Genomic DNA, 11453 nt, shown 5'->3' with positions numbered 1-11453 from the left:
TCCTAGCGACTGGTACACCATCCGATCTGCAACCTATACAACTATGAGACCAGAAGAACTAGATGGTGCCCAGCTACCAATGCCATCCACTTGGAAGGGATGTAGGAGATCCTGCATAAAGAGGGAGAACAATGTGGTACAAAACCAGTAAAATATAAGATTGTGTTTCACTATTATTCATAAGGTCTTCACTGGCCAATTCTTTGAGAAGTGGATGGCCCCTTCCATCTTCTGAGTCTTAGTCTGAAAGCTCTGCTGAAACCAGTCCACCATGGGTGACTCTCCTGGTATCTGAAACACCAGTGCTATGGCCTCTAGCCTCCCAGCAACACACAAGCCACCACAGTACAAGCTGACAGGCGAGTGGTGGTTTCATTTATTACTTACTTATTTTTGAAAAGCTTGCTTTCTTTTTCTTTTCTTCTTCTTGGAGTAAACAAGCTGGTCTATTTTCTACCATTTTATTTACATTTCACAGCCTTGTATACCAAGTGATAAGGTGGTGTAGCAGTTAAAACATTACCGCTAATTAAAAGTTTGGCAACTGAATCCACAACTCCACAGGAGAAAGAGCTGTCTGCTTCCACAAAAATTTACAGCCTTGGAAGCCCAATGGGGCAGTCCTACTTTGTCCCATATAGGGTTGCTATGAGTCAGAAGTCACTTGTTTGTAGGGAGTTTGGTTGGTTTTGATTTTTACCTTGTCAATTTTAAGTTTAAAGGCACACTAGTGGAGGACAATCCAGATATATGTTATTTTATTTCCTTTCAAAATAAATGTATTTTACATAACTTTTCATACAAATGTTTACAATGTAGTGAAATATTGGTTTTCATAAAGTTTCCGATTTACAGCATCTTCCTGCTTTATTTATTCGCTTGCTTTGACTGAAAATATTAAAAATTTGATATACACTTTCCATGCAAAGTATTTCAGTAAGCATGCCTTTTAAAACTAAGTACATTTTCTTGCATAATTCCAATATTGTTTTCGTAATTAGCAAGAAGAACTGTCATTTTCTTAAGTATTTCTAAACGCATGTTTCACTGTTATCTCCAACTTTCCAAAAGACCGGGCAATAGTCACCACACGCCCGAGCGCGGAGGTTTAGGGGAAATGATGTTTTGAATCGCTCTGGCTCCCAGCGTTTAATGCAGACACTGGGGTCTCAGCTCCTACTGCGCATGTGTATTACTACGCTGCCTGCCTCCTTCCGCGTCCCTCGGCTTTACAGTGAGCGGGATGACGGAGCTTCCCGGTCTAAACTGGAGTAGACGATGCAGACTTGGGGTGAGATCGCAGAGGGACGCGAGCTCCACGCGTCTTGGAGACCAACTGGGATGGGTTGCTTTTTGCCTGAGGGGACTGGAGCGGGAACCCCCTGAACAAACCCTCCGCGCAGTGAAAGGTTGTTGGAGAGACCGATGGCCTCTTGGGTTCCCGGAGCGCCGGTGGTCTGAGCCCTGGTCAGGAAGTGGTCGGTGGGCCCAGGTTGCAGGGACTGTGTCCCCTGCGCAGCCTGCAGCCCTAGCCGGGAAAAACCCATACCGACCACGGGAGGGTAATGTGCGTTTCATTATGGACCTTGAACCGGTCTGAAGCAGGGGCTCTGGAACTAGAAGGACCAGGGTAAATTCCATCTCCGTCGCCTGTAGTCAGGGTGAAAATGAGGATATTAATGACTGTCGTGGCGTTCTGGAGTTAGATGTCACTTGTAAAGCATGTGTCCAAGTGTGATCAGTAAGATTAAATGATAACTGCTGGAAGACACTTGTATTTGTTTTGTTGGGTGGCTTAGTAAATCTCACAACCATCCTGTGAGATCAGAATAATTATCTGAATTGTTTCTGTGTTTTTAAATAATGCATTATTTAAAAAAGCAAACCGAGTTTTAAGTTGGTGAGATGATATGCTCAAGACACAAGCTAGCCCAGTAATGGAGCTCGTACTGCTTTACACCCAATCTCAGATCTTTTGTAATATTGCACCTGCCTTAAAACCAGAGATCACAGCACTTAGCCGACTTGTCCCCAAATCCCCAGGGATAAAATTCTAAGTGAATGTGGATGGATTCTCACCATGTGGCAGATGTATTCTGAGTTACTAGTGCTTAAGGCGTTTGACTGCTAAGCAGAAGCCTGTTGGTTCAAACCCACCAGCCACTCCTGGGAAGAAAGGTTGGGCAATCTACTTCCCTAGTGATACCACCTCAAGAACTCAAGGAGGGGTCGCTGTGACTTGAATCAGACTGGACGGCACATAACAACAACAACAACACTGTCTCTTTACCTTCCTTGGGTGAGACTTAATTTCTAGCCCCCCCCCCCAACTGTTGTTGGCATACTGCCTAAGGCATTTGACTGCTAACTAGCAGGCTGGCAGTTCAATCCCACCAGCCACTTGGCGGAAGGAAGATTGGGCAATCTACTTCCCTAGAGGTACGCCTCAGAAACCCAAAACCAAACCAAACCAAACTCACAGCTGTCCAGTCAATTTTGATGCATAGTGACCCTCCTTGGGTTTTTCAGGCAATATCTCTATGGAAGTAGATTGCCCCATCTTCCTTCCGAGGAGTAGCTGGTGGGTTTGAACTGCCAGCCTTCTGCTTAGCAGTCAAGTGCCTTAGGCGCTAAACCACAAGAGCTGGGATTTCTATGAGTCAGGACTGACTCCACTCCACGCTAGTGAGTTTAATTTGGTTTGGTTTGCTGTTTGTGATCCTAAAATGAATTTGAAACCCAGGCTCAAATCCTAGCTCCCTTGTGACAAAGCCATTCTTGTGAGGTAGAAGATAGGAGGCCTCTGAGAACAGGAATCTTATCTGGAAGAGAACATCCCTTTCACCTTTGACCTCTCACCAGTGGTTCAGAACCTAAGCAGAAGAGCCCAGAAAGGAACATGTCCTGATTTGGACAGCGAGTGGCAATTCTTGATCCCTTTATCAAGAATGAGCCAGATATGGTGATGTTACCAACTCCAGGAACTACCACAGGCTGTGTGACAATGGAAAGTTTGAATAAGCTTTGAGAAAAGTGAGGAGAGCTGGGATAGTCCAAAGGTAGGCTATCCAGGAAAGGCCACTTTGTTAAAGAACATCAGGGCATGGTGTGAGGCTCAGGGAGAACCTGGCAGAGCCGAGGAAATTGTCCCCACCTATCCTTTTTTTCCCCCCAGTAGCTCTTTACAAGGGAGCTCTGGTAGCATAGTGCCTAATGCACTTGACTGCTAACCAGAAGGCTGGTGGTTCAAATCCACCAGCCACTCCTCGGAAGGAAGGTTGGGCAATCCTACTTCCGTAGTGATACTGCCTCGAAAACCCAAGGAGGGGTCGCTATGAGTCGGGACTCGACGGCAAATAACAACAACAACAACAGCTCTTTACAAATATTTTGTAGCTCTCATACTTGTCTTTTACCACATGTGATACTAGTAACATTCCCTGACCTCACAGATCCCAGAATGATGGTTCATGTGCTTATTGACTTTTTACTCTTTTGAAAGCTTTAAAGAAATGGAACCTGAGTGAATTGTCTATAACCACTCAGTTTCTGACAGAGCCAGGAGGAAAACAGTGCAGTTCATTCTCTCACAGGTCAGTCACCAGAAGTCTCTTATCAAAAGGGCCTTTTGAGAACCATAATTTGGTTAAAACAATTAAAAATCCTTGTCTTAAAGTAGCCCCATCTCTTCTACTAGGCTTTTGTGAAACTTGTAACTCTAGGAATAAACAGTATTGCTAGGGAAATATGTAAATGATGTAGCGTGAGTATGTTTTCTACTATTTCAACTTTAATAAAAGTAAGCTCCTTCCTATTTTGTTTAGATTTGATTTTAGTTATGTATGTACACTGAGTTCTATTGCATAATTTACTGAATAAAGGTATAGCTTATTGCCTTATCCTTTGGTGGAATTTAATTTTAGTAATTCTCTGTTTTCTTAGCTTTTCCTATTAAACAGTTGTAAGAATACATGAATTATTGCTAAATCAATAGAAAAAAGAGTTTATATACTTCCAGTATAAAACTCCAGTCCTCATGATCCTTTCACATTTACACGTGGATGGATGCTGCCACCTCGGCATGGTCCTCCCTATGCCTCTTCCAGGGCTAAAGGACCATGTTGGCATAGGAAGGCTGCTCCCAGCTGCTGAGAATTTGGGAGGTGGATCTAGTTGCTTTAAGGTCAAATTTTGTGACCTCAGTCCTTCTCTGTCCCTACAGTTGAGCCTTTAAAATTATCTACACTCTCCAAGAGCCACAGAAAATGAACACATTTCAGGTGAGATCTTTATTCATTTCCTAATTTGTATGTAATGCATTTAAGAAGTATATAAAGGTCCATGCATTAAATGGAAAAGGAAAATTAGAAAAAATACAAGTCAGCCTCGAAAGGAAGTACGCAATTTTCCTGTTGGTTCTGATGTTTGCTGTTGGATTGTGGAAGATAGCCTTTGTTAGGATAAGTACCTTCTCTGCAGTTACTAGTTTGTTTAAATTTCAGTGTAGTCAAGGATGTGTACTGAGTTATAGTGAGTACTTTTTCCCATCTGTATAGGAGCTCTGGTGGCTCAGTGGGTAAGGCATTTGGCTGCTAACCAGAAGGTCAGTGGCTCAAACCGACCAGCTGCTCCATGGGAGGAATATGAGGCAATCTATTTCTGTAAAGATTTTTTGCCTTGGAAACCTTATTATAGGGGTCGCTATGATTTGGGATCAACTGGATGGCAGTGGGTTTGGTTCAGGTTATTGCAATAAAAATATGTTGTATGTCCTTTAATCTATGAATATTGTGAATAGAATAATAGATTTTCTAATGTTAATATATTCTTGAATTCCTGTATTAACCCTATTTACTATTGAATGTGGTGAGTTCCTTTTTACATATTTTTCTGGGGTCTTTTTGCAAATATTATTTTTAGGATTTCTATTCCTGTAGCAGAAATTAGTTTAGTCCATAAATTTCTATTCTCATGTGTCTATCCAGTAGCAGTATCATGGTTATAGCCTCATAAAAGAAATCAGGGCATTTTTGCATTATTGCTTTTTTCTAATAATTTATATAAGAAAAATGCCTGTTATTTGTAAATTCTGTGAAACTCACTTATAAATATGGGCCTTATGGGAGCTTTTTTTTTTTTTTTTCTTGTGATTTGGGTGAAAATTTACAGAACAAATTCACTTTCCATACAACAGTTCACATACAGTTTGTCTCATGACATTGACTACAATTTACCCCAATGCAACAGCTCCCCTCCCACTTCCTCCCGATAGTTACCTCTTCCCTGTGTCCATCCCTCTGTGCACTCCTGCCCCCTGAGCTGTCTCCCTGTGCATAAACAGCCCTTCTTTCTCCCATGATTTTTCTCTCCAAGGAGTGTATCTACCTCAGGTAAATGTTCAGCTTATATGCCTGTCTTTTGTTTGGCTGGAAGCCACTGGTGTGGGTTCAATTCCAGACCTGAAGGGCAGCTAGGGACCATAGTCTCAGTGGTTCCACCAGACTCTTATCAGACCAGCAAACCTGCCCCTCCCTCTTTTTTTCCCAAATGATTTTGAGTTTTGTTCCACATTCTTCTCCCTCTCTATCCAGGATCTCTTACATAGATTCCCCTCCGAGTGGTTGACAGTGGTAGCTGGGCACCATCTAGTTCTTCTGATCTCATGGTCGTATAGGCTGTGGATCTCATGGTATACCAGTCACTAGGACTAATTGTTTCCATGATTCTTTGGTTTTCTTCATTCTTCTTTGCTCTGGACAAGGAGAGACTCTTGTGGGAGATTTTTGTGTGAAGATATTGATTAGTAAATCACTTTATTAAATAGTCGTAGGTTTATTGTTTATTTCTTTTTTTTTTTAATTTCAGTTTTGAAATGTCATTTTAACATAGAGGCTGCTGAATAAAAATGGACAAAAATTATTTTAGTTGGTCCAGTCTGAAACCTAGGATTTCTGAGTTCGTGTGTGGTTTTGTCATTGTTTTCTGGCAGTATATTCTTAACTACTGATAGTACACAGGGCACACATTACCATTTTGGTGTCCTTCACCTCTATACACCCAATTGTCATTCCTTCAATGTAGCTTGGACTTCCTCCTTAAGTATATTGGTTCTTGATCTTCTGCTATGTCTTGAAATAGCTGAACATTGACCAGTTGTTTTTGTTACAGTGACTCTGTGTATTCCTTCCATCTTCTTTTGATGCTTCCTGTATCGTTCAGTACTTTGCCCATAGAATCCTTCATTGTTGGCACTTGAGGCTTCCATTTTTCTTCAGTTCTTTCAGCTTGAGAAATGCTGAGCATGTTCTTTGCTTTTCTAACTCCAGTTCTTTGCACATTTCATGATAATACTTTGTCTCCTCAAGTCCCCCTTTGACATCTTCTGTACAGCCCTTTTATTTCATCATTTTTTCCATTCACTTTAGCTACTCACTGTTCAAGAGCAAGTTTGAGAGTCCCTTCTGACATCCCATTTTGGTCCTTTCTTCCTTTCATGTATTTTTAATGACTTTTGCTTTCTTCATATATGACATTCTTGATGTAATTCCACACACAACTGATCTATTCTTTGGTCACTGGTGTTCATTGTGTCAAATCTGTTCTTCAGATGGTCTCTAATTCAGGAAGGATATCATGAAGGTTGTATTTTGGCTCTTGTGAACTTGTTTTAATTTTCTTCAGCTTCAAGTTGAACTTGTGTAAGATCAGTTGATGGTCTTTTCCACAACTCCACTCCTGGTCTTATTTTGGCTGATGACACTGAGTTTCTTCATTGCCTCTTTCCACAGATAGAGTCGATTTGATTCCTGTGTATTCTGTCTGGTGAGGCCCATGTATATAGCCACTGTTTATGTTGTTGAAAAAAAGGTACTTGTCATGAATAGTCATTAGTCTTACAAAATTCTGTCATGTGTTCTCCAGTATCATTTCTGTTACCAACGCCATATTTTCCAAATACTGATGGTTCTTCATTGTTTCCATCTTTTGCATTCCATTCACCAGTAGTAATCAATACATCTTGGTTGCATGTTTGGTCAATTTCAGACTGCTGAAGTTGTTAAAAAAAACTTCAGTTCCTTCATCTTTGGCTTTAGTGATTGGTGCATAAATTTAAATAATAATAATATTGACTGGTCTTCCTGGTAAGCATATGGATATTACCCTATCATCTACAACAACCAAGGTAGATCTTAAAATGTTCTTTTTGATGACGAATGTGACGCCATTCCTCTTCAATTTGTCACTTCTGGTATAGTGGACCACATGATTGTCAATTCAAAATAGCCAGTACCAGTCCATTTCAGCTCATTAACACCTAGGATATTGATCTTTATGCATTCCATTTCATTTTTGACAACTTCTAATTTTCTTCGATTCGTACTTCGTACATTCCATGTTCCAGTTATTAATGAATGTTTGCAGCTGTTTCTTCCATTGTGAATCCTGCCCCATCAGCAATGAAGGTCCTGAAAGCTTTACTTCATCCACATCATTAAGTTTGAGTTTACTTTGAGGAGATAGCTCTTTCCCCAGTTGTATTTTGAGTCTCTTCTAATCTGTGGTGCTCATCTTCGACACCATACCAGACTGTTCCACTGCTATTCATAAGGTTTTCAGTGGCCAGTTTTTTCAGAAGTGAATGGCCCCATACTTCTTCCTAGTTTGTCTTAGTTTGGAAGCTCTGCTAAAACCTGTCCATCATGGGTGACAAATACCAGCAGGGGCATAACCCCCAAGCCACCACAGTGTGACAGACTGACAGACAAGTAGCTGGGAAAGCATAAATAAGGGAAGAACGACAAAAAAAAAACCTGGGCAGGTCATATGAGGTATTAAAAAGTATTATAGAGAGTCTAGGATCTGCTGAAATGGAATGTTGATCCGGCTATCTTGGAGGGTAACGTATCATAGATTTCTGTAACTTGAACGTATCAAGTATCATAACGTATCATAGATTTCTTGAAACTGTGACTTATGTGCTGGTGTTTAACAGTGGGAAGTACTCAGAGGGAAGGGGAGTTGGGGTACAGAAAAAAAAAATATCCAAACTCCCTAACCCATCTTCCATTGTCATTCTTTTTCTGACTGTACCTTGGAAAGATTCTCTGGTTTTAAGGACCCATGTGATTGGGGTGGGCCCATGGAGATAATTCAGGATAATCTCTACGTTTCAAGGTCCCTAACCCAATCTCCTGTATAAAATTCCCTTTGCTATGTCAGGTAATATATTCAGAGATTAGGGCATGAGCATCTGTAAAAACCATTATTCTGCCTACCACAATCAGTATTAGATTACTTGCCAGTATATGTATATAATATAGATAAATTCAAATTAATTAGGGCACAAGAATAACATTTGTACTAACTGTATGGGTACCCCTAAAGTTAAGACAAATTTAGGGCCATTATAGACATCCTTTACTATATATTTTTTTTAACATTTAACAGTAAATATTATAGACATCCTTTACTATATATTTTTTTTAACATTTAACAGTAAATATGATAGGAACTGGGAGCTCTGGTAGCATAGTGGCTAAGACACTTGCCTGCTAACCAGACGGCTGGCGGTTCAAACCCACCAGCCACTCCTCGGAAGGAAGGTTGGGCAATCCTACTTCCGTAGTGATACTGCCTCGGAAACCCAAGGAGGGGTCGCTATGAGTCGGGGCCGACTCGACGGCACATAACAACAACAACAACATGATAGGAACTAGCTCCCAAAGGTATTTTCCGTGTTACCTAGTTCTAAACCTTTCATAACGATAAGAAATGTACTGTTCTAGGCATCAGTGTCATTCAAGGACGTGGCTGTGGAGCTCACCCAGGAGGAGTGGCAGCACATGGGCCCTGCTCAGAGGACCCTGTACAGAGACGTGATGCTGGAGAACTACAGCCACCTCGTCTCAGTGGGTGAGCAATTCTTACCATGTAACTCCCTCTAGAATGCATTTCTGGGTTTTTTGCTTTTATTTTTAAGCTTCGTCATCATCTTTTTTGAGGTGTAATTAATAGAAAATGAAATTTGGCAATTTTCATTGTACAGTTCTGTTGAGTTTTTAGAAATGTATACTTGATTTTCACCACCCAAATCATGATATAGAGTATATCCATCGCCCCAGAAAGTTTCCCTATTTGTCAAATAGTCATTTGAGTCCATTGTAGTCATTTCCCTCCTGCTCGTCTAGACCACTTCCATCAACTGATCTTCTTTCTAAAACAATAGTTTTGCCATTTTTCATAACTATATGTAAATGGAGTCATACAGTATACACACTTAATTGTCTGGCTTCTTTCACTTAGCATAGTGCTTTTGACATTCATACATGTTGTCATGTGAGTAGGCTAATATTTTCATTCTAAGGCATTTGACACCTAACAAGAAGGCTGGTGGTTCAAACCCACCAGCCACTCCTCGGAAGCAAGGTTGGGCAATCTACTTCTATAGTGATACCGCCTCGGAAACCCAAGGAGGGGTGTCTATGAGTCGGACCCAACTCCATGGCAGTGTGTTTGTTTCGTTTGTTTTTTAAGTAGTATTTATTTCTATGCATATACCACACAATCTTTTCTTATTCATTTACCATTTATAAGACATTTGAGTTGTTTCCACTTTGGGGCCATTATGAGTAAAGCTACTACAAGTGTTTGAGTACAACTCTTTGTGTAAACATGTTGTCATTTTTCATATGTAAATACAAGGAGTGGACTTGCTGGGTCTTATGATAAGTGTCTATGTTGTTGTTGTTCTTCTTCTTATGTGCCGTCGAGTCGGTCCCGACTCATAGCGACCTCTCCTTGGGTTTCCGAGGCAGTATCACTACGGAAGTGTTTATGTAGCTTTTTTAAAAAATAGAGGAGTTTCCAAGGGACTGTTAACAATGTATGAGAGTTAAAATTGCTCCATATTCTGACTAACATCTGGTATTGTAAGTCTCACTGTTGTTTTCCATTCTGCTGAATGTTTATTTGTAGCTTCTTGGATTTTAATTTATATTTTCCCTAATGACTAAAGATGTCATGCATGGTTTTTTTTTTTTTTTGGTCCTGTTTAACAATTCTTTGCCTAAGTCAAGGTCACTAAAATTTTCTCTTTGGTTTCGTTCAGGAAGTCTTATAATACTAGGTTTAGATGAGTTCTGTGATCTGTTTCTAGGTAATTTTCCTTTATGTGTGAAATTAGACTTGTAGGTCATGTATTGAATTTTCATGTCCAGTTATGTCAGCATTGTTTCTTAGCCCATTCAACTGTTTTGGTACTTTGTCAAAAATAAATTGGTTATATAGTGTGTGGGTCTGTTTCTGGACTGTATTCTGCTACATTGATTTGAAAGTCTATCTTAATGCTAATACCACTCTTTTGATTAATGTAGGCTTGTAATAAATTTTGAAATCAGGTAAGCTAAGTTCTCCAACATTGTTCTTCTTTTCAAAATCGTTTGGTGATTGTACTTTCTTTGCATTTCCATATAAATTTTAGAATTCTCTACTTTCTTTAAAAACGGATTGTGAATGCCTTAAATCTGTAGCTCAATTTGGGAATAATTTACATCTTAACAATATTGAGTCTTCTGTTCATGAAAATGATATCTTCTTCTTTTTCTACTTGTCCTCCCCCTCCCCCTCCTCCCCTCACCTCATCCTCCTTCTCCTTTTTTTAAAAAAAATTTTGTTTTTCTTTGCAATAGTTTATAGTTTTCTGGTACATAATCTGTTTCAGGGTCCAGTGAGACCACCCTCAGTTTAATGATTTTTCTGAAAGGATTTGCAGAACTTAGGAAAGCTATTATACTCATGGTTATGGTTTATTACAACAAAAGGATACAATGGAAAATCACCAAAGCTAGAAGGCTTATAGAGCAGAGTGCAGAGATACAGGCACAATCTTCCAGTTGTCCTTTTCCACTGAAATCTATGGATAGTGTTAATTTTTTCATAATGATGTGTGACAACAAACATGAAGTATTGCCAACCTGAGAAACTCACCAGATCTTAAGGGTTCCTGGGTTTTTATTGGGATCATTCATGTAGACATGGAGCTCCAACATAGCTGAAATTGGTTAGTCTCCATTCTCTTAAAAGGCAAATTGATACCACATGGCTTAGAGTCAATACTACATTCAGGTTATTAGCATAGACTACCTAGAGTAGCCCAAGTTCCCAGGTAAACAAAGACATTTTTATTAAGCCAGATATTCCAAGAGCTTAGAGAACATATCCCAAGTACCAGGCAAGGACCTGACCTTTTTTTTGGAATATTCAGGGTTTGGACAACCCAGCCACGTTGAATTAATTCTTTACTACACAGGCTACTCCATGGCCTTTGTCCTAGGCTCTTTTGTAGCAAATGGTCATATTTGTGAGAACATGGACAATAATTATAGCACTTATAGGATAAAAATCACAATATCATCAGTGTAGATATTTCTAACATTTGCAGGAGCCAGTGTGGG

At 40.0% G+C, this 11453-nt stretch overlaps 1 protein-coding gene across 1 annotated transcript in view; it reads left to right on the top strand.

Moving 5' to 3' along the window:
- LOC103196232 (zinc finger protein 83-like) overlaps positions 1-11453 on the top strand; it is a 48295-nt gene that overhangs the window by 19968 nt on the left and 16874 nt on the right. The window contains exon 2 of the mRNA XM_042780641.1: positions 8787-8913. Within this exon, the coding sequence (XP_042636575.1) occupies positions 8787-8913 (127 nt within the window). The remainder of the gene's footprint in view (positions 1-8786; positions 8914-11453) is intronic.

The sequence above is a fragment of the Orycteropus afer genome, unplaced genomic scaffold (assembly GCF_000298275.1).
Source record: "Orycteropus afer afer isolate SDZICR_OR568_19922 unplaced genomic scaffold, OryAfe1.0 scaffold00005, whole genome shotgun sequence".
In the NCBI taxonomy this organism is placed as follows: Eukaryota; Metazoa; Chordata; class Mammalia; order Tubulidentata; family Orycteropodidae; genus Orycteropus; species Orycteropus afer.
The sequence above is the reverse complement of the archived record's forward strand: the minus strand, read 5'-3'. Positions and strand labels throughout refer to the sequence as shown.